This window comes from Benincasa hispida, chromosome 7 (assembly GCF_027475165.1).
Source record: "Benincasa hispida cultivar pf3 chromosome 7, pf3_genome.v1.1, whole genome shotgun sequence".
Lineage (NCBI taxonomy): Eukaryota > Viridiplantae > Streptophyta > Magnoliopsida > Cucurbitales > Cucurbitaceae > Benincasa > Benincasa hispida.
The window spans coordinates 40,340,480-40,361,594 of NC_143484.1; the positions used below are offsets into that span (position 1 = coordinate 40,340,480).

The 21,115-nt window shown below is 25.5% G+C and overlaps 1 protein-coding gene across 1 annotated transcript; it reads right to left on the reverse strand.

The window, feature by feature from the left end:
- Nucleotides 1-13,359: 13,359 nt before the first annotated feature.
- Nucleotides 13,360-14,762, reverse strand: LOC120080468 (Late embryogenesis abundant (LEA) hydroxyproline-rich glycoprotein family). The gene is made up of 2 exons (XM_090315802.1): nt 14,345-14,762; nt 13,360-13,875 (listed from the first exon to the last, which is right to left on the reverse strand). Exons 1-2 carry the CDS (start codon nt 14,668-14,670, stop codon nt 13,476-13,478), a joined length of 726 nt encoding a protein of 241 aa, XP_090171928.1. The 5' UTR covers nt 14,671-14,762; the 3' UTR covers nt 13,360-13,475.
- Between the last annotated feature and the right edge of the window lie 6,353 nt (nt 14,763-21,115).

The window sequence follows — 21,115 nt, forward strand, 5'->3', positions numbered from 1 at the left end:
TGTTTTAATTTTCCATTTGAAAAATTGAAAATAGTTACCATGAAAAAGATAAATAACAACAATAAATATTGATTTCATATCTTAAAACACATTTCATTTTTGTTAACATTAAAATATATAAATAATAAATAATAAAAATACATAGATGATAATAATTATGAAAAAGTTACGGAAAAAACTTTTAACGGCGGTTTGTTTTTGGGAATGTAGATAATTGAAATCTTTAAATGTCCGAAATCATAGATGTTTGAAATTACAGATGCTCGATATCCTTAAATAACTATGTTTGTTTTGTGGAAATATTTTTGAAGATATCTGAAAATACTTATAATTATGTTTGTTTTCCAGGATTTCTACTAAATATCTTAAATTTACATAATGTTCCAAATATGCCTTTATGACCATTTATTAATTTATAATTAATTTAATCTTATTCAAATTAATATAATATATTTGTTTTTATTAATTTAAAATTATTTTTTTTTGTTTTATTTTCTCAACAAATTAATATATATCAATTTAAGATTTTTTAATAAAAATATTAATTTAATTTTTGGTTTGAATGATGTATTTCTTAAAACTAGCTACAATGTAATCCATGGTATTTATTTTAATTATATAATGAAAAATAAAGAGAAGTGATATTTATATATATATATATGAAAAAAAGGACTAAAAACAATAACTAAAGGATACCCTTAAAGGAATATATAAAACTCATGGGAGCATTCAAAACTCTCAAAATGCCCTCTGTTTGGATGTCCGAAGATCTCAAGATGCCTGAGCATCATACATTACCGCAAAATAAATGCAATAATTTGGATGTCCACTCCATGGAAATCTTGGATTTCCACAAAAACAAACAACTCCTTAATAAATTGGTTGAATAATATTTTATATTTAACTATGTATTAAAACATTTCTAAAAAACTATATATTAAAATAATATTGATATTCAACCAATATCCTAATTTTAATAATATTATTTAATTTTTTTACAACAATATATTTTGTAAAAAAAATAATATGAATATATTACAGAACACAACCTGAGTAGTTCTTATTACCTAAAATAGAAATTAATGTAAAATATATACTTTCAACCAAGAAGTTAGAGATTTAAATCTTCTTCTTACACGTTGTTGAACTAAAAAAATGACATTTAAATTATAAATCTAAATACATTTTTTAAGACTAATTCTAAATACTTTAAGTTTTAAAATACAACTTTGATTTGATTTATTTATTTATTAAAACCTTATCTTCAAATTATTAAATCCATCCATTTTGACTATTCTAAATTCGTTGACAAGACATCAAATTGTAAAAGGAAAATGTTTATGTTTATAATTTATTGAAAAAAAGTTCGAGATGTTTACTTAACGTATAAAACGTTTTTATAACTTACTTTAAGAAATTAAAAAAAAAAAAAAAAGAAAAAAGAAAAGAAAAAAGAAAAGAAAGAAAGGAAAAAGAATATATATATATATATATATATAAGAAATATTTACACGAATCTAAGAAATATGGAATGACATTAATATTTATATGGATATGTCTGCTAAAATGACCTTTGACATATCTCTAAAAAGAAAAAGAAAAAAAAAACCTTTGACATTTTAGTCAACATTCAACAATAACATAATGTAAAAATGTGATACTCGGAATTTAAAAGGTTAAATTAGTTCAAAATATAGTATCTAAAAAATTACTTTAAAATAATCCATAAAAGATAAGACTATAGGCTTAAAAAGAAATGAAGAAGAAGAAGATTAAACTATAATTGTGTATTATGATTATGTTTATTTTGATTGAAAAACTGTTTTTTTTTTTTTTTAATTATAAGTGGCACTTATAAACTATAATCAAGGTTTGAAATATCGAGATCCTGATTTTGTGGAAATATTGATTGAAATATCAATGTTGATGGAAATTTCAAGAAACTTTATGAATATTGATAGAAATTGTTATAATTAATTAATGAAACTTTAATAATAGTTTAATTAAATTATAATGGACCATTTAATCACCATTTCTCTAATGTAAGACAACATTTAGATGTATATTTTACGTGTCTGTGTAAATGTTGATATGTGAACAAAATTTTAAAAAATAAATGAAAAATAATTAAAATATATATATAAATTTTAAGAATATTTTGAGGTGAAATTATATGAAAATGAAAGTTTTATATGATAAAAGAAATAAAATTTACATCAATTCAATTTTGAAGTGAAATGATGTGAAAAATTGATAGAAAAATTCGAATGACATTAAAAATAAATATATGTATTTTCCTTGTGATTTCTTTTTCAAATTCAATTCCTTTGGAAATGAAAGTTTTGGATTCAAAATATAGCTGAACATTTAAAAAAAAAATAGTAACACATTGAAATTTTTTTATCCTTCGTCGAAAATGACGAGTATATGAAATTATATATTGACATGTAAAACTATATAATTGTGCGTAATCAAGATCATTAAAAAAATAATAAAAATAAACAGAGTAAACGTAGTTAATTCTTAAAAAAATGAAATTTTCTCGAAAATAAAATTTCTCCTAAATGAAATTTCGAGACCATTTGGATCGAAAATTTTCACCAAGCTTATAAGTCATTTACATTATTATAAAACCACAAAACAGAGAATGTTTAATATTTTTGTAATGAATATTTTCTTCTAAAGAAGTTGAGATCATTTTTTTTTCAGAAGATATATTAAAAGGCTCTAGCTTTTAATGGAGGATAAAATGTTGTAATTTAAATGTAAAATTAGTCTATTTGCTTTTAATAAACTTTAAAATAATACATACTTTAATTTATTTTTGGTGTTTATTTAAACACAAAATTAATCTCTATTAACAATCCCTTTAATTATAATTTTTATAAATATATTAATCTTTTCTTGCATACAAATTAGTGTGATCTTTAAATCTATTCGTTAAAGATAATCTTTAGAGGACTGCCGTTAAGATTGATTGAAAGTATAAACTAAGTTTAAGATTTATTAAAAAATTACAAATATTAAAATTAGACAATTAAAAATATATACACTAAAATGAATGGAAATCTAAAATATAAAAAATAAAATGGTATTTTAATTAACCTTATTCCTATCAACATCTATATGAGATAATCATGCTATGAATTATGAATCTATGATCATATGATTGACCAAATAATTGACTTTAATGGGTAAAGAATCTTGCATTAAAATATTTTCTAGCCATTGGAGTGTATCTCATTAATTACTTGTTTAGAGCCCTAAACTTGTATGCCTATTCATTTGTTTGAATCCCCAATATTACATTGCAATCTTTTTTTTTTTTTCTCCCCCAAAAAGCTATTTTAGTCATATCATTTCTACAAATACATTTAACAAAAAAAGTTTTTACAAAAGATGGCATGTGGACTTGTAGTTTGAGAATCACATGTATCTAGTTTTTAGAATGAATATGATCTAAGATATATTAAATGCAACACAAGAATTAAATGACCATGACTAATTTTTAAAATAAAAATTGAGACCAAAATAAATTATTTTCATATGAAATTGAAAGTCTAGAATAAAATTTAAATATGAATAAATATATTATATACTTGTAGTAAAATTTCAGATATTCAATTCTTTATCTTCGTATTGTTAAATTGAAAAAGATCGAGTACTTGGACATAGTTTAATTGGTTAAGACGTTATAGTTTTGATTAAATGATCAAATGCTCAAATCTATAACTCCATCCATGGTTGAACTAAAAAAATCGATTTAATACTGTTTTTTTAAGAAAAAAAAAAACTAAACTTGTTTTCTTAAATAACTAAAATCAAGATACTTGAGTGGAACCCAAGGTATGCATCTCCATGCATCCCTTCAATTTTAAAGGAAAAATATTAAAAATATATTTTTATAAAAAAAAGAAAAGAAAAAATTTACCACATGATAACTTATATCTAGACAATTCAGTAAGATACACAAAAATAAGCACAATTTAAAATGCACTTAAATATTTTTTTTAGAATCAATATGCATAATGATTAAGAAGAAAAAAAATGAATATATTAATGTACGATGTTAGTTGTCAAACCAACATAAAAACTACTATGTCTTATTAATTTTTGACAAGACATGAAACTATATAGTATGGCAAACCCATTAATATATATATATAGATATATTTAACTTACAACCTATTTAAGTGTTAACATGTTAACAATCAACTACATTTAGCTTAATTAGCGTATCTATGTATGTATGTATATCTATATATGTATGTATATACAAAAGTTTAGTTTAGTAGTCTCAACATTTCTACTTTTTCTCTTAAAAAAAGTGCTAGGTCAAATACTCTATATCCTACTACATCCAATATAATATTTCTCTCTTTTTTCTAAAAAGAAAATGTAAATATCAATAAAAAAAATTATATTTTATTTATACTTTGTAGAAATATCTCTTAATTCATTATATCAACATTGTAGGTATAACTCGACTGTTATTATACTCATAACATGTGTGAAGTACAAAAGTTCAAATTTTCACTCTATCCTTTATCGCCTTAATAAAACGAATATTCAATATTTAGAAATACGTTAGTTATTGGAGATTCAAACCTACAACCGAGATCTAGAAACACTTAGGTGGAGTCGAACACCAAGCTAGAAGAAAAATGTAAGTTGTTTTAATGAGAGAGAAAGGAGGAGAGAGGAGGGGAATGTGATAAAAAAATAAAAGAGAAAATGGGAATAGAGAGATGTGAAAGACATGAGAGATCCAAAGAGGGAAAAAAGAGAAATATTTAAAAAGGGGAAGAAGATGGATGGGGTGAAAGTGCATGTGATTGCTTGTGAATACAGCTATATACCTAACCTAAGATGAGCTAAGGCAAAGGGGCACTTTTTTTTTTTTTTTTTTTTTTTTTTTTTCTTTTTAAATTTAAATTTTATTTTTTTTTTTTAAAAAAAAAATAATAATACCCAAAAACCAGCTGCACAAAAAAGTGGGGGGTGGTTTGCCTGTCTAATACTCCAACTCAAAACAATCCCAAATTCCCAAATAAAAATTCTTTCTTTCTTTCTCTCTCTATCTTGTAGTTCTCCCTCTCTTATCCCAATTATTGAGTTTTAGATCCCCTTTTGGTAATTTTCTTTTTTAAATTTCAAAGTTGTCTTATATGTCTATTTACAGATGTATTGTAATGGAACAAAATTACTTAATTACCCTTGAACTACTGGAATTGTCACAATATCTTAAGTGGTGTTCGGATGCTCGGTTGGTTTTAATAGTTAGTGATTATTATAACCCTATAAATTATAATAGCCTATGTTTCGAGTGTAGATTATTTTAATATGCATTTGGAGTAGTAAATAGTAAACAATTTAACAAATAGTAATGGCTGGCAAAGTGGGATTTGAAATAATAATACTATAGTTAATTGTAGGTTATAATTGTTTGAAACATCAATTATTGTAGGTTATTATAGCCCCCAAACATTAGTCCGCTCCATCTACTTGAAGTTCGGGGTCCAAATACCCCTTTACACTTTTAATATGATCAATAATCTTTTAAACTTAGAAAATTATTATGATGGAGTTAGTATATTTTGATTGGAAAGATCGTTGCAATTGACTATTGAACCGTAGAATTGGAATGATGTATATATTAGATTTTTAATGCAAGGTACTAACATATTATAATGTGCAAAGGAATCTATAGGAAAAAAATTGAGTAAGATGAACAATCAACGGAGAATGGTTACGAGAAGAATTTTCACTAGCTCAAACCTCTAAATTCTTTCTAGATGTAAAACAAATTGAGAAAAAAAAAACTCTTATGATCCACGTAGAACTAATCTTAATAAAGAGATTAACTCTGCATGCTAAAAAGGTCTTTTCTTTTCTTAATTATATGAATATAATTTATATAATAGAAAAATAACATAAATTGTTTACTTAATTTAAATTTATCTTTCAATATATATTCACTTGTAATGAGATATTTTGAATCTAATTTTAAAACAAAGTATAATTTTGCTTCCTTAATTGCAAAAATGAGAGCAATATCATGAATTGAAGACTTAATGTTTTATCAAAAACTTGGTCCAACTATGAGGTGGGTTTTATAAGAGTTGTTATGCTTTGTTTCCACTTATATAAGGACAGAGTATTAATTAATATTTTAAAGATTGGGATTCTTTTGTTTTTAAAATCTAAAAAGTAATCAAATATAACCTACGATTTTAAATGAACATGAATAAAATATATTGTTGTGACTAGAATCTTTCCACATTTTCTATCAATAATGGTGAGTTTTTGTTAAATTGTAACACAAATCACTAGCCCTTTGGATAATAAGATCTTATCAAAATTTCAATGTATCTAAAGATTCGTTTGGAATATTTCCCACGTATCTTTGGTGTGAAATTGACTCCCTTTTAGGAAAAGAATTAACGAATGAGCACCGTCTATTGTTGATCGTTGATTGAAAAAATAGGCATGCCTCTAATAATTATGGATATAAATACGAGATATTTTGACAGGTTCTCTCACTCATACCTTCAATGATATAAAATTGTTTGTCACATTCTGACGACTTCCTAAAATAAATTTTTCCTTCCAAGAAGTCTAAGACATTATAGAAGAAATAGAAGAAATAGAATTTTAAGCCTTTTAAAAGACAAAATAGGTATTAGTAAAGAGACAAAGTGATTGGAAAAAATATGTATTGAGCTGTATTTTTTATGACATATATTGAGACAAAGTTATAGCACATAAATGATGGTTAAATCTATACTATATTAAAAACGGTAATAAGGGGAGAATTTTTATCTTCCCTTTTTGTCCTTATATCTCTTAAAAAATCTATTTTACTAAATTAGCCCATATTTAATATATGAAGTAGAATTTAGATAAAAAAGAAGAAATAAAAATAAACAAGAATTGAGTCTTTTAAGAAAAAATGAAAATGAGTTTGAATGGAGCAAAGGGAACGAATAAGAGATGTGAAAGTAAATAATGAGATTCAAGAAGGGGCGTTAACAATAATGATTATTTTGTATTCATAAATATAATAGTTGCGAATTGGCCTTACAATAACTCTGCAGAAGACATAAAACATAAGGATGCTACAATTTTATTCAATAATGTATGCTTCGTTATTTGTGAGAAATTACAGGAAATTTTTTAATTTTCAATTTGTCAAATGAATTTCTACTAATTGACGAATTATTTAGTTTTTTTTTTTTAAAAAAAAAAAATTCACTTTTGGTAGCACACAATTATAACGAGTATCTTCCTTTTTAATTAACCTAAAATAAGATATATAGAGCCTTGCCCATTAGTTATTTTATTTTAATTCTCATGTTAGATATTTAAACTTAATAAAATCTATATTCAATTGTTCTTGACATTTCATAATAAAATTGATGTTCTAAAAATTTTTAGCCACGTGCATTGCACGTGTTTTATAGCTAGTTATACCAAATAACTCCTCAACCTTGGGATTACTTTTTTTTTTTTTTTTAATAAGGGGTGAAGATTCGATAGATCATCTTTTGGTCACTAGGTATATTATATACCCAACTGTCAGTCAGATTTTGCTTGAAATAAGTCTTAACCATGTCCTTTAAACTTTGAAAATTTTATTTTTACCCAAATAGGTTTAAAAAAAACCCATAGACTTTGAAATTAGTTTTGAAGCATATTTTTTTCATTAAAATAAAAAAGGAAAATTGACCTAACAACTAACGAGAGGATTTAAAGACATACACGATGTTAGTTACAACTATATATTACCATTTATTTTGTCTCAAAAGATTTCAATAGCAAATTTTTACGCATTAGTTGTCACATCAATTTATGGGTATAATATCGTAAATGTTGTTATGTTTGTCTTTAATTCTTACACCTTAACTATCACGTCGATTTTCATTTTATTTTAACGATAAGAAAAGTATTTTTTTAAAAAATAAAATTCAAAACTCAATGATACCAATGAAATTTTCTCCAAAGTTCTTGCTATTTTATATATTTTACTTTATGAATGAATAATTGATGAAGATGTTTTTGTTGAAAGGGTACATTGGATGGATGGGGTGCAATATATGATTATTTGAAAATTAATTTGATTAAAATAAGTAGTGGTGTGTGAGTATTAAATAAATTGTTGGAGAGTCATCTCATTGGCAAATTATAAAAGATTCATCAATGGAGTTTTGTCGGTTGCATATATTAAAAAACCTAAAAAGCTGATCATTTTAATTTTCTTTTTCTTTTTTTAATTATAGTCAGAGATCATTTTATATTTCTAAAATTACAAATTACCACTTACCATTGTTATTTAAGTCACAATATGGGCAAAGAAGGATTATCATTATCTATAATCATTACTTTTTAATCTAAATAATTAACTTTTTAAAAGATATGTTAAAAAAAAAAAACTATTTCAGTTTACTATTATTAAATATACTTTTATGGGACGTTTCACTTGCAATTTGCCACTTTAATAAAATTTAATTTGAATTTATTAAATTGGAGTTAGAGGTACTTGCAGTTGAGAAACATACGTTATCCGAATTTATGACTAACATTAACCGGAAAAAAAAAAAACTTATAATCAATAAAATGTTGATATGAATATTTGTGAAAATTTTATTAAAACAAAAAATTCAAAAAATAAAGCTAAATTTGTAAATAAAACCTTTGGTGACTTTTAAATAAATTAACATGTTTATTATATTTAAATTATATTTACATTAGTGACATTTTATTGTTTATTTATACATTTAGTGAATCTTTCTATGATATAATAAAATATATTGACATGCCAATGAAAATTTAATAATTTTACTTATAATAAAAAAAAACTCATATGTCAAATATATATAGATTTGGTTTCTTAATTTTGAGTCATATAGATCTAACCGTTATAGGTAAAAAAACACAACGTATTTTTTTCAAAGCGAGCATAAAGATGCACGGTTAACGATCAAGAGGTCTCAAGTCCTCCCCTATTATACTAAAAAATAATAATAATAATAATATACTTTTACTCCATTCATAAAATAATTAATCTATCCAAGAGAAATTGGAAGCTATTTCATTATAAATGATTTTTCTTCCTTAAATTGTGTTAAAAGAAACCAATTATTTCAAAAGATGCATATTGAGGAATATTAAAAAGAAAAAAAAAAAAAAATCCTTCCACTTGATCCCACCAATCAATGTGACAATTTCTTGAGCCTAAAGAACATATCTCTTACACTCAACCCATACCCACACCTTCCTTGCATCATCATCACTCAAAACTCTTTATTATAATTTAGACCTTGATTAACTTTCTTACCTTATCCTAAAAATTTTACCATCGAATGAATTATAAAAATTGAAATTTTGCCCATGGCACAATTTTAGAATATCAATTAGGACGTATTTGGATTGATTAGAAAAAAACATGTTTTTTCAAAAAAAGTCAATTTTATTTAATCTCTTTTGATAGAAATTATTTAAAATACATTTTGAAAGTGTTCCAAAATCTATTTTGAGTGGTTTAAAATTTTCATTTTTTTTTAAAATGACTTATTTTTTAAATTAAATACTTGAAAAATTAAACCAAACACACATTAATTATGAAGTAGATAATTTTTTAGGATAATAAATCATGTGTGGGTGGTGATTTGTATCTCTGATCTCGGTGGAAGAATAGAAATCTTAATTATTAAATCTATTTGATTTAATATTTGATATTTTATTTTGTTATCTAAATGTTTCTAAAGACCAAACTAATATTTGAAAAGTAAAAAGTAGTTTTAATTTTTAAAGCTTGTTTTTAGAGTATGGAATTTAGTTGAAAATACACATGTTTAGCCGGATAGGATGTGAACCATGGTAAAGAAGTTAAGAAAACGATCATTCTTAAAAAAAAAAAAAAAAAATACAAAAAGATTAAGATCTCTATAGTAATAATTTGGTTTTTTATTTTTTAAAAATTAGTTTATAAACATACTTCCACCTATAACGTTTTTTTTTTTGTTACCCACTTTTCATCAATATTTTAAAATATCAAGCCAAGTTTTAAAAATTAGAATATATATATATATATATATATATATATATTCTTTTGGAATCTGACTAAGAATTTAACTACTTCAGAAATATAAAAATCATAGTATGAAATTTAAGAGAAAATCAATCCAATTTCAAGAAAACAAAAATCTATATTCAAAATCGTTATAAAATAGGACCTAAATAATTATAAAAAGGACCTAAACCATTGTCATATGGACTAAGAAAACAAACTAATTTAAAAATTAAAAAACAAAAATCTTTCTAAAAAAATTGTTATTGAACATGTTTTGACAAATCTTTATTCTAAGTAAAAATTATAAATTAGATGTTTGTGACTATCCTAAAACTATAATAATCATCTCTTGCTACAAATACTATTTTTTAGTTCTCAATTAACTACAGTCGATACTATTTCAAAACCTCATTTGCTATAATATTTACTATTTGCTACCAATTGTATCTTTTCATAAAAAAAAATATATGAACTATTCTACCATTTTTATTATTTTACATTCGTCATTTTTTATTCATTACTACAATGTTTATTATTTCCTTCACAGACTAAAATAGTTTATACCTCGAATACATATTATTATAACTCGAACTAAAATAATCTATACACCTAAACACAAACAATTATAACGCAACTATAATAACCTAAGACTATAATAACTTACTCCTTGCCCCAAACGCCCCAAAATATTCAGCCTTGTATTTTTATTGAGGTAGTGGTTTCTTTGTCCTTAACATAGTTTAAAATTGTAATAATTTAGCCATAAATTTTATTGGTAACGTCTTAATTTCTATCATATAGTTCATACTTCATGCATATAAAATATCACGTCAAATTTAAGTATTAAGATTCATATGTCAATGTGAGATAGTTCAACTGACATATACCAATATATTATTGATAAAGAGGTTTGTGATTCGAATCTCTATACTTCTACTTCTATTGTACTTTTAACCATTTTTTTTTTTTTTAATTATTCAGAGTCTTTGAAACAAGAAGTAGAGTTGTGAAGTTGTGGAACCCACAATGCGATGAATTAATAAACCCATGAACTCCTTTGATCAAATAAAGAAGGAAGTTAACACTAAGGTTAAATTATAAAATTGGTTTTTATGATTTAAAAAAAATAGAATTTAATACCTTTGGTTTGATAAAATATTATAAATAATGAATAAAATCCATAAAATCATGGACTATTTATGAATGTTTTATCAAATCACATTGACTAAATCTTAACTTTTTTCAAATTATGAGACCAAATTTACAATTTAACTTAATTATAATGTTTGCACAGGAAAAACGAAAATCACAAATGAGAAATTGTGAGAAAATAAACTCAATTTCTATAAACAAAAAACCAAAAAGTGTTATTCATTACTTATATGAAAGTTTGGAAATTGATTCTTTACTTAAGAAACAGGTGCAGGGACCAAACCCATTTTTTTTTTTTTTTTTAAATCATCATAATAATATTCCTCAATTAGTTGCTTTTATGAACTTTGGTTGAGGCTTTTACTATAAAACAGAAGGTAAGTATGATTGCCCTTTGAAATTTCCAATGTGAATATAGATTAGTTTTTGGGATTTGAGTTGTTTAAACCACTTCTTTACTTAATTCTTAAAGTTTAACTAAATGTATTTAAATTAATCAGTAGTCAGTACTATTTCTTAGTATTTTAAAATTCACATGAATTTAGTATGTCACTTAATTATGCCTTAATTTAGTATACTTAAATTTAAATTTAAATAATAACAATATATTATTAATTAATTTCAACCACATTCTATATAGTCCTCTTTGTCAACAATTTTGACTTGACTTAATGTTAACTATGCTTACCAGCTATTTCTTATATTTATTTATTTATTTTAAAAAGAAACACTTTAAAATACTTCATAAATTTCCAGATTATTCTTTTTAAAAAATAATAAGTAGATGAGTTTATTTTATACTAGTAGATGATTTTTTTTTTTTCCAGAATCATGGCGTAATAAATTTTCATCAATATGTTGATATTTCGATATTTTTATACATTTCTATGGATCCGACATCAACATAAATTGTAAATTGATTTTTCATTTATATCATAAAAATTCATAAAATATATATATACAAAATAAATAACAAAATATCACAATTATAAATATAATATAAATAATAAACATATTAACTTTTATAACAAAACAAATATTTATGCATTAATTTCATTATTTTTTTTTTGAATTTTTATATCTTTTTCATAAATACTCATCGATCAATATTTTCATCGACATTATTAATAAATTGAGATCTCGACATTTTGGTCGAAGTAAAATTTTAAACTTTGAATTCAAACACATGCATTGAATATCCAGCCATCCCCTTATAAAGGTTTGTTAGACCTACTTATCCTCCCCATGGGTGGCAAATTTAATTACTTTTTTTTCCCCTAATTTTCTAAATGTTCTTTTAATCCAGATATTTTTCATTTATTAGATGATAACAATTGCCAAGAAATACACCCACTGGCCATTACCTCTTAATTCTTTTTTACAAATAAAATAAATGAAATAGCGACTAGTTGAAATTACAACCGAATGTAAAGTTTATAATATTAAACTACTAGTAATTTAGAATTGCCAAAAAAAAAAAAAAAAAAAAAAACTACTAATAATTCAGAGGATTTAAAGAAAGATAATAATTTTATCGACAAAAAGAAAAGAAAAGAAAAATATATATATATATGTATATATATGTAGGCTCGGGTCTATTTTATTTAGAGTGTTGGATAAATTATTTATAAATATAGCAAAATATCATTATCTATCATAAATAGACCGCGATAGAAATTTACCCGCGATAGATGACTATTGTGATCTATCGTTCAATGATAGATGTCTATTATGATCTATCGTTCAATGATAGATATCTATCGCGGTCTATTACTATCTATTACCAATAGAAGTGACATTTTGCTATACTTAAAAATATTTTCAGTAATTTACCATTTAAAATAAATATTCATTTTGTTTTGATTTCTAAATTTAGTGTCAATTTCTTTTTATTTTCAGAATATATTAGACATTATTATTAATTGAAACAATTATGAAAAATAACATTTGAAAGTTTACAAAATAAACAAGAGATTTAGGTCATGACGAATCATAAAATAATGAGAGAAAAATATCCCTCTAGAATCTATATTTAATTCAGAAATCCAAATTAGACGTAGTATAATCAATAAATATATTATATTAATACATGTGTTTTAAAGATCATAGGATCGAATTCTTACTCCCACAAAAAAAACTCAAAACACAAATAACTATATTAAAATTAAATAATAATAATAATAATATTTAAAAAAAAAGTATTGAAAATACCTAAAAACAATTCCATTGGAAATTAAAAAAAAAAAAAAAATCAAAGCTTTAACCTAAACTTACAATTACTAGCTTTAATAGTAATTGCATTATTAGCAGTCAAACTATCCACCACCAACGAGCAACTCCCCAAAATCTTTACTTTCTTAAGCTTCAATTTACCCAATTTCACGGCCACCGGCGCCACCGCCCGGAGCTGCAGCGGAATGCGGCCGGTCCGCTGTTTCTCCACCAACGCTGTCATCAAAGTGCTTCCATACACCGTCCTTCCGGTCAAAACCACGTCCAGTGCCGTCTTGTTCCGGTGGCCGTGGTAGAACGCCGGCAACGACCCTTCACATAGCTTGTTCTCTGTGTACCATACGCTCAAAACTCCTCCCTTCTCGTAGTATATTCCGATCTTCTTGTTTGGGTTGTATGTCGTGATTTTTACGTCGAACCTATTAAGAATATGAATTAATAGGATACTTTAACTAGTGATCTAAAAACAAAAATTTGAACAATATTATATTTAACTTTCTTTTTCAAGAAAACCAAAAATTGTTTTGTTTTGTTGTTTTTTTAATATGCATTTATTAGCAATATCAGTCTCACATTTTTCAAAAATAATTCGCCATACAAAAATTTATCTAATCAAGAAGTTAAATTCAGATAAGATACCAAACATATCCAATTTATTGAAATAGTTTTAAACTTTGTTAGAATTATCTAACGTAGAAATGTTTGTATTAAACTTTAGAAAAGAAATCAAAATTTTAAGTGACGAAGATGATTAGTAATTTACCTTATTTTAAATTGATATATCGTATTTGTTAACGACTATGAGATTTGTCATTCAAATCCTCTGTTTTTATTATTGTATTAAAAAAGGATTTTTTTTATTTATTAAGTAGTGATATTGAACAAAACCTGGCATAGAGTGACATGTCGAAATTAAGTCGAAGATCGCTGATGTTCAAGGAGTCGATGGAGTACGTCGGAATCTTAGGCTTGAAAACAAGATAGAGTATTCCGATGACTGCTCCGACGATGATCAGAAGAAGTAAAATAACACAGAATGTCCAACATAAGCATCTGCCAAGGCTAGATCTTCTATTTTTTGGAGGGAGAATTTGGTGGTGGCCATCCTTTCCCGGCAACGACGAGGGAGGATTTAGCGGCGGCGCTGACCGAGGTGGCGGCGGTTCAACATCTGTAACTGGATGGATTCTCTGATGATGATCTACAAGGGCCATTGAAAGAAGGTTTCATGAAATAGAAACTGCAATTTGAAGTGTTTAAAAAGAGATTGATTTTTTTTCTATTTTTCTCTCACCAACCAGAGGTTTATGAGAAGGGAAAATGGAAGGGGGTAGTTCAGCTAAGTTATACTTACCATTTTATCATAAACATTATTTTAAGTTTAAATTCTATTATATTGTACATTTCAACTTTTGTCTGGAAAGTTTTAATAATTTAATTTTTTATTTTTTGTTTTTAAAAATTAAGCTTGTTTTCTCTTCCTTTATTACAATGAATATTGCATTTTTTAAGTAAAAAGTTTAATTTTAATCAAATTCTAAAAGCAAAAATAATTTTTTTAACTTTTTTTTAATATTGATTGTACGAGGTAGATAACAAAGTCAAACTTTAGAGGTAAAATGGATATTTATAATTTTATTTTTTATTTTTTATTTTTTATTTTTAAAATCAAACTGTTACCAAATAGTCTTAGTTTAAGTTTATATATTCAAAATATCACTCTTTAATTATGAAGGAAAAAAACGAGATTTATTTAATCGTTTGTTTTTATTTCATTTTGGTATTTAACCCAAGTGTTTTAGTTAAATCTTTGATTTTTGGATAAAAAATTATATTGACTCTCGTCAATCATTATAGAAAAAACAAGTTTAACATAAAAGTAGTGAGTTGGGTGTTTGGTTAAAGATTTAGCGGTGAGAATTATGATCGTAAGAAATTTTTTTTTTAAAAAAAAATCATTTTTATTTAAACATTTTTTTATAAAAAAAGATTAAAATACATTTTGAAAAGTTATTTTAAGTTGTTGTTAAACACTCCAATTTATTCTAAAATGACTTATCTTTTAAATTAAACATTTAAAAATATATTCTAAACACAACCGTAAACTAATTTGTTCCTATGCAAAATTTAAGGGAGTTTAGCATTTGATTAAAGATTTAGGAGTGAGAATTAAATGTCATTTAGCTAACTGATCATTGGCATTGGTAATTAACTTATACTCCCACTTTTAAGATTTGAGATTCGATCTCACCTCTCTCTTATGATGAAAATTAATAGGGAAAGTATAATTGATTTTTAAAAGATCCATATAGTTTCTTTGTATAAGAATTTTGATCTTTTGAAATAATTAAAACTTAATATACTCTAAAAATCACATATATTTTAATAAGTGTATTTAGATGGCGTGATAGTTTTAGTCCTCATTCTTGTTTTACTACCATAATATTAGAGAATTCCAATCATAGACCTCGTGGTAACTAAGAAGATCCTATGCTAGTTAAACTATGTTTGTTTTGGCCGTCCTTATACAAAATTTAGAAAATTGAGTGTCATACTTATGGAGAAATTATCTGGTATTTCTAAAACAACCCGCTCCACAATTTAATGTCAAGTTTTAGTACATAGACTTTTGATAAACATTAAATTTAGTTTGTCCTACTAGTTTATTGTCGACAAATATATATCATCATTTCTACTATAAAATTTATAAACACAATCACATGATATTTCCTTTCATGAAAACAATTATAATTATTTAATTAATTTTAATAAAAATAAATTTTAGGTGATTAAATTTAAGATTTATTAAAAAAAAACAGAACTAAAATTGGACATTTAAAACTAAAACTTCATGAATTAAAATTTTAATAAACAATCTTATGAAAAGAAATTTTGTAACATAACCAAACAATTAAAAATTGCATATTGGGAAAAGTTCTATTTACAATTCTAGTGGATATAGATCCAAGAGAATTTTGTTTTGTAGGCCCAAGCCAAAAATCATTTTGTAGTAACTTAAAAGGCCCAACTTCAGATACTTCGTGTCATCATTTTTTTTTTTTTTTTAAAAAATTTACGAAAAGGTATTGAATTTATATTTTTATCTATATTTTCAATTGTCTATGACTTCAACATTGACATAAGTGGTGTATTAACATTTTTATTATGATATAATGTTTTTTTTCAATGAAATATGGAGAATAAGCAAAAAAATATAACATAAATAATAAGAATTTAAATTATTTAAAAATATAAAATATATTTTTTTTCTTCTCACAAGTTTTTATTGACGTGGATATTTTATCAGTATTTTTATTGAAATTTCTATAAAATTGAGTCCTCAACATTTTCATCGTGATCTATTTTTTCTACCACAAATTCCGTGGTTATTGACACATTGATATGTCAATTGAGCAATGCATGTTTTAACTAACGGAGTTTTGTAATAGTATAATATTTGTCTATTTTGAACTTAAATTTATTTGATTTTACTTGGTGTTTTTTTAGTATAACAACTAGGAGTGTTCAAATGATCCAACAACCCGAACAAATCGGACTATCTAACCCAAATTGTAAGATTGGGTTTGGTTAGTTTTAATTTTGGGCTAGGTTGGATTGAATTTTTTTATGTTTTTTTAAGGTTGGATTGGGTCAAGTTACACTTTTAAAAATTTGAATTTGAACCATCCCAACTTGAATTTCTAATATTATTAAAAATATATATATATTATAACTTATAAATATCGTAGCTCATATATATTTTTATGATGTTTGTATGAAGTTTGTAATAGTTATCTCGGATTTTGATATTTAACATTTGAGTTTTATAAAATTTTAATTATTATGACATATTGTACACAACTTTAAATATTTTAAGTTAATAAAAAAAAGTAATAAAAAAAGAAAAAAGTAAACCATCCACCCAACCTAACCCAAATTTTAAGGGTTGGGTTAGATTGAAGATCCTAATCGTGTCATTCGAGTAACCAACCCCCATAAAAATCCCACAATCTAACTTATGTACACCCCCGACAATGTAAGAAATGAGAGATCGAACATTTAACTTTTAGGAAGAAAGATTATGTCAATTACCGTTGAGTTAAGCTTACTTCAACGATTTTATTTGTGCACTCACTCTTTTAAAAAAAAATTATACATTGAAGAGAGGTTATCAATCTTGCGCACCAAAAATTTCCACGTTTTTAACTGACGAAACATTTTTGTTTTTTGGGAGAGAGTTTTATTTCTTTTCTTTTATGGAATACAAAAAAGAGATCAGCAGGGCACAATCAAATAATTATGGAAAGAAAATAATCGAAATCAAAATCAAATTTAATCAATTTTCTTAAACAAAATCGAATTTAATCAACTAAATCTTGATTAATCTTTATTTCCATAAAGCGCTTTTCATCCAGATATGAACTATTAAGATTTCGGGAAACCAATGTAATTCAAATTCAAATAAGTAATAATTAAAGTAATTAACCCCACCATTTCTTTTTTAACAGAGATAATTAGGGTAGTTAAGTGAATAAGTAATAATTAAAATAATAACCCCACTATTTTTCTTCTTCATTAGAAAATCCACCATTTTTTAAACAGAGATTACAAGGGAAGTTAAGTGATTCTGCCAAAAATATTAAATAAGATTTTTTTTTTAATTCTAGTTTTGGTTATGTATAGAGAGAAAATATATGTCATATCTCGAACCTCGAGGTTGATAATAAGTTCATGTCAATTAAGTTGTGCTCATGTTGGCAACAATATGTTTTTCTAATATTATATGTCAATTTTCAGAATTTTTTATCGAGAATATATAAAATATATTTTGGTAATAACATAATGTTTATAGAGATTAAATTAGTAAAATAATGAATTTGTTGCCATGTATAAATCCAAAAGATTTATGGGAGATTATGTTCATATTTGTTATTAGATTATATTTGAAAACATTTTAAAGTATATTCGATTGAAAAACTATTTTGTCCTAACTTCTAAATTGGTAGGGTTTTATTTTGTTTTTTTTTTTTTTAACATTTTATTAAAATAGTTTAGTTAATCTATTTATTTAAATATTTAAGATTTACCTATAGTTTTTTTTTCCACTTTTCTTTAACATTTTGAAATTTAAATTCATAAATATGGAGACTTTTTTCTTTAAATAACTAAAATTAAAATATCTTTTCTCCTCATACAAAATAAAATAATTAAAATTTCTTATGAAGAATGGAAATTTAAATATTTTTGATTCTCTGTAACAATAAAATAATTACAACTATAAAAACTATAATTAAAACGGGTCTATATTCTCTTTAAAAAAAACATAATTGAAATTATAATAAAAATATAGATGGTTGGTAATATTCATTTCCTTATTTATGTATGAGTACTTGAATAAATTGTTTCAAAACTCTCATATATTTTAATAAAAAAGATTTTTAAAAAATGAATATTTAAAAAAACTCCTCTAATTGTAGAAAATATTTTTAATCTTTTAATAATCATTAACCATGACTATAAACCCACACTTCCAAAAATCTGGGAAATTGTCGGTTTTGACCTAAAAACTTTTTCCCCATTCAAAATAACCTCATCTTTAAAATCTACTTTTTTTTTTAATCATTTTCGCAACATTTCAAACTTTAAGTGGGGGGACTCACCACGTAAAAAGACAATTTTTGCCCCTAAATAAATGGTCATTTCAAAAAGTTAAATCAAATCTCAAATCTCAAATCTTTCTGTGGAAGTTAGGATTTTCTATTATTCTTCTTCTTGTTGAGTTTTTTCTTTTTCACCATTGTTGGACTCTCTTCTCGCAAAGACTCTCCTACCTCTATTAAAAAGGCCCATCTTTTATCTTCGATTACCCCTTCGCCCAATTCGGATTTTGATAAAAGGTACATTTTTCATTTTCTTTCTTTCTAAATGTATCGATTCTATTGTTTATAGGGGGAATCTGTGTGATTTTTGGTAGGAATGTGTAGTGAAAAATCCAAATTTTTTTTTTTTTAATTAACCTTTGAACTTCAACGAACTTAAAAGAACCTATAAAATATATAGGGTAAGGGTTATATGTTCGTCTGGGTTTGATTTCATATTTTTTTGGATGTATTGGACTTCAAGAGATAAATATCTCGTGAAATTTGCGAATATTTGTCTCGTGAAGTATTCATAAGAATGGAAAGTTTGTAAAAAAAAAGCACGAAAGCTTTGTGTCATTTGTCTCGTAATGTTGTAAGTTTGTCTCGTGACAAAAGACAGAAATGAACTCAACTTCACGAGACAAACCACAAAGAGTACAACTCAAGCTTTTTTACAAACTTCACGAGATTTGTCTTTTGGTGATGGCTTTCTGGCTTTTTTCTTGTGAAGTTCATCCTTTTTAAGGGCATTTTCTTTCGTTAGGGATTTTAACATTGTACCATGTTTTGTGGCACGTATAGGTAATTATCATGGAGCCGATGATCGAGCCAGCAGGATACTTTAAGGTTTTGTTATTTTCGTGTTCTCATTTGGCTAAGACCTGTATGGTGATCCAAATGAAGTTAACGAGGGTCCAATTAGACATGTTTAAGCATACCATATACGGACCCATCTTAGATAGTATTCTCTCCTTCAATGGACAACTGATACATCAGCTACTTTTAAGGGAGGTTGTGGATGATAGACTGAACATTATTATTATTTTTTTAAAATATGTTCAGGTCTAGGGTATCATTCGGTAAAGATGGGTTTGACCTCATCACTGGGTTTAGGGTACAGACGAGAGCAGTGCAGAATAACCCTAAGCCTAATAGGTTTAGAAACTTATACTTCAATGATAGGCCTAGATTGAAACAGTTTGAAGCAAGGGAAATTTTCTTGCCATGGACTTTACGAGCGATGAGGATGCAGCGAAAGTGGTACTTGCATATTTCATAGAGTTAGTCATGATGGAGAGGGAGAAGGAACAAATATTTGAGTATAGCATCCTTGGAATTGTGGATGACATAGAGATATTTTGCAATCACGACTGAAGTGGTGTGATTTTTTAGAAGACTATAAGTAGTCTTAAGAGAGCTCTCATTGGTACTATTGATCGAGCAGAATCTGGGACTTTAGCTAGATACAGCTTGTACGATTTCCCATTTACCTTATAGGTTAGTCCACATACGTATTCTACATGTGTTTCCTTCTCCACTATCATCAACGGTTTTTTATGTTTTGACTCTATCTTCCTGTTTGGAGGTTTCACATGAGTATTTTCCACGTACAGGTTGGTATCTTCACATTGACGGTTACTACAATCACCCTCCATTCAAACGTGAAGGAACCTTAAGGTCCAATGTGGAAGCAGGGATCGATCCCAAAAATATTTTCACAGAATAACAAATTTCACATAACCAAAATTATGCATCACAATAGAAATTAATCTACAACATGCATAGAAAAGAAAGGGAGAAGGATGAGAACCATGACTTACCCATGAAGAATAGTTCTTCACGAAAGCCTCCTGTCCAATAAAAAAAAGATCACGAAAAATCACGATCCAAGATGGCCCCACCACAAAATCTTCCTCAGTATTCTCTGTAGGGAAGAGAATTTTCAGGAGTTGTGTGGGCTCTGAGTTTTGGAAGAGAGGGAAAGCAAGAGGAAAAAGAATCAATGTGATGTCCTTGG